Consider the following 2,786-nt stretch of genomic DNA (forward strand, 5'->3'; position numbering starts at 1 on the left):
TTATGATAAACTTCAGTGAGGAATGGGGTCCAATGAATAAGAATAATCCATTAAATATTTGGGCAGTCCTGTGCATGGTGGATTTGTGTAAGTTCCTTGGTATGACCTCATGCTCAGAAATCCATTTTATCAATACCCATCTCTGTGTCTTTATGTCTGCTGTCCCTTAATCATGTCCCCCTTTGTCTCTGTCTCTCTGTCTCTGTCTCTGTCTCTGTCTCTGTCTCTGTCTCTCTCCCTCTCTCTCTCTCTCTCCCTCTCTCTCCTTTTTATTTTTTATTTTTTGGTCTTTCGAGACAGGGTTTCTCTGTGTAGCCTTGGCTGTCCTGGAACTCACTGAGTAAACCAGGCTGGCCTTGAACTCAGAAATATGCCTGCCTCTGCCTCCCGAGTGCTTGGATTAAAGGCATGTGCCACCCTGCCTGGCTTGTCTCACATTTCAATTCCTTTCATGTATTTTTTACTTTTTTTAAAAATTTTACTTCTATCTAAGATGCTAAATGAAAGACTCCCCCAAAAAACAAACAAGCACAAAACAAGGAACTAGATCAATAGCAATTAGAAGAGAGAGAGAGAGAGAGAGAGAGAGAGAGAGAGAGAGAGAGAGAGAGAGAGACAGATACAGAGAGAGAGAAAAAAGAGAGAGAGAGAGAGAGAGAGAGAGAGAGAGAGAGAGAGAGCTGAGCCCCCACCTTAACAGTCCTTATGGCTATTACCTAACAATTGGTAAGTGTGCTTAAAGAGCTACAGGAAAGAGAGAGAGAACTTCTCATTCCAAACTCTGTCTCTCCCAAACTGTGTTTTGCTATGTGGGTTGTTTCCTTTTGACCAATGTGGATATGCAGAAGTGTTATGAGTGCAAGTATCATTTGTTTATCAGACAAGGGAGGATTCCATCCCATATGCAGGCTGTTTTGGCCATGCAGTCATGTGGCTAATTCTCACGTTCAACTTACTGAAGAATTGCTCCTGAGCTTCTGGTCTGAAGAACTTGTCCAGGACCCTGTTCTCCTCAAGATCTTTCTCCTGCACCAACAACTGGATGATCCTCTGCCCCCAAAACCCTCCTGCTCCAGTCACCAGGCAGCTCCACCCAGGCATGGTCAACACTGGAAGCAGATCACAGTTGGTGTGAGGTTAATGTGTAGTGGCCCTGGAGGTGGCTAGAAAGAGATATCTGGTGATTTCCCTAAACCCAGTTCCTTCTTCAAACCTACCATAGAACAGATCTCCAAGACATGGGGATTAATTCCCACATCACACATCAACATATTCCAATAGATACCAAGAAACTATCAACTCACATGGTGTAGCTATGTCAAAATATGTCTCCTTTACCTAAATGCCTGTCTCAACCTGGAATAACTCACTTGTGCTTCTGAAGAAATAGTCACAAATGGGGCTCAATATATCTTTACTAAGTATGATCCAGTTATATAAACAGTTCTGGAACCCACAGAAATGGTGACATAACTTTATTGAGTGTTAAGTGTGTGTGTGTGTGTGTGTGTGTATGTGAGCATGTGCGCATGTACATATGTGTAGGGGGTGATGTGGGGAGTCATGGAGTAACACATAAAGATGGTCTCTGGATTTTCTATTTTCTTGGGCAATACCCTCCAGAAATCTCTACTGGGACAATGATCTAGAACACAGGCAACCTATCACTAGGGATCTGATTTATACACTCCATTTACAGGCATGCTTGAACCACATACAATTTTGTTGAAACTTGACAGGACTCAGAGTTTAGCCAAGTGCAATTTGACTATATAAGTGGCCCAGTAAGTCCTGTCTTTTGTNATTTTTCAATCATTTCTTCCTAGAAGTTGTGGGACAGAGGCCATTTGGTATATGAAGTATCTGTCAACCAGCCACAGCACATTTGGAATGAGATGTATGTACTACAGAGAAAAAGAAAATTTAAGTGATAGTATCAAAAGCCAAAGCCTGTTAGTTTGTTCTGTGTTTATTTTTCAAGATTCTCTCATGTCAAACAGACACATAATTTAAAAATCTAATAAGTCAATAGGAATCCATTCAACCTTTATTAAGTGCTTCATACTATTTGAATATGTCTTTCAAGGGAGTTGACCACTATATTTACTCAAGTTTTTGGAAAGCATACACTTTCATTTCAGACATATGGTATAACTGGACTATGAAATAATATTGTGTTGTACTCTAGCGTTGTTGGAGCTGTGGATTTGAAATAAGATCTCAAATTAGAGCCCATTTATTCCCTTGTTTTTTGCTCAGAAACCCCCCCCCCCAATTCTCTCAATTCATCAACACTCAAACATTTTCACATTTGGAAGGGCTGTTAAGTGAGGCCACTTTACAGCATGGAACACTGCTAGTGTAATAAGTAAATTCCTTTCCATACAGTAGTATGGGTAGCCTCCTCATGGAGTTCTGCTCAGCTAGTCATCCTACTTTCCAACCAATACTCAGATAAAAGTGACTCAGCTTATCATACAATGCCCGTTTAAACACTTTTAAGTTTGTAACTTATGATATCAAATATTTTGATGTTTTAGTTAATGACTAGTTAATAACTAGAATGTCCTATGTCTTTTCCAATATGCTGGCCACCGCACTTTGGAATAACCTAGCTTCAGTTTTAACCATGTAGAGTTGTACAATATAGTGTCTTCTGTGGCCACGGGTCCTGTACTAACCCAAGTATGTTCTCCACTGTGCAGCTTTAAAATCAAATCCTCTGCCCAACTAGCAGCTCTCAGACCACTTGAATAAATGACAGAATTACTTGACTGCACTCCTTA

The 2,786-nt window shown here is 40.5% G+C and overlaps 1 protein-coding gene across 4 annotated transcripts in view; it reads right to left on the reverse strand.

Moving 5' to 3' along the window:
• LOC110290813 (3 beta-hydroxysteroid dehydrogenase/Delta 5-->4-isomerase type 3-like) overlaps nucleotides 1–1,137 on the reverse strand; it is a 63,558-nt gene extending 62,421 nt beyond the window's left edge. For 3 of the 4 annotated variants that reach the window (XM_021157602.2, XM_021157599.2, XM_021157600.2), the window contains exon 1: nucleotides 957–1,136. In XM_021157602.2, the coding sequence (XP_021013261.1) occupies nucleotides 957–1,101 (145 nt within the window). In that variant the 5' untranslated portion in view covers nucleotides 1,102–1,136. Of the gene's footprint in view, nucleotides 1–956 lie in introns of all 4 variants that reach the window. The other variant, XM_021157601.2, reaches the window with a different exon arrangement.
• Nucleotides 1,138–2,786: the final 1,649 nt, after the last annotated feature.

This window comes from Mus caroli, chromosome 3 (genome assembly GCF_900094665.2).
Source record: "Mus caroli chromosome 3, CAROLI_EIJ_v1.1, whole genome shotgun sequence".
Lineage (NCBI taxonomy): Eukaryota > Metazoa > Chordata > Mammalia > Rodentia > Muridae > Mus > Mus caroli.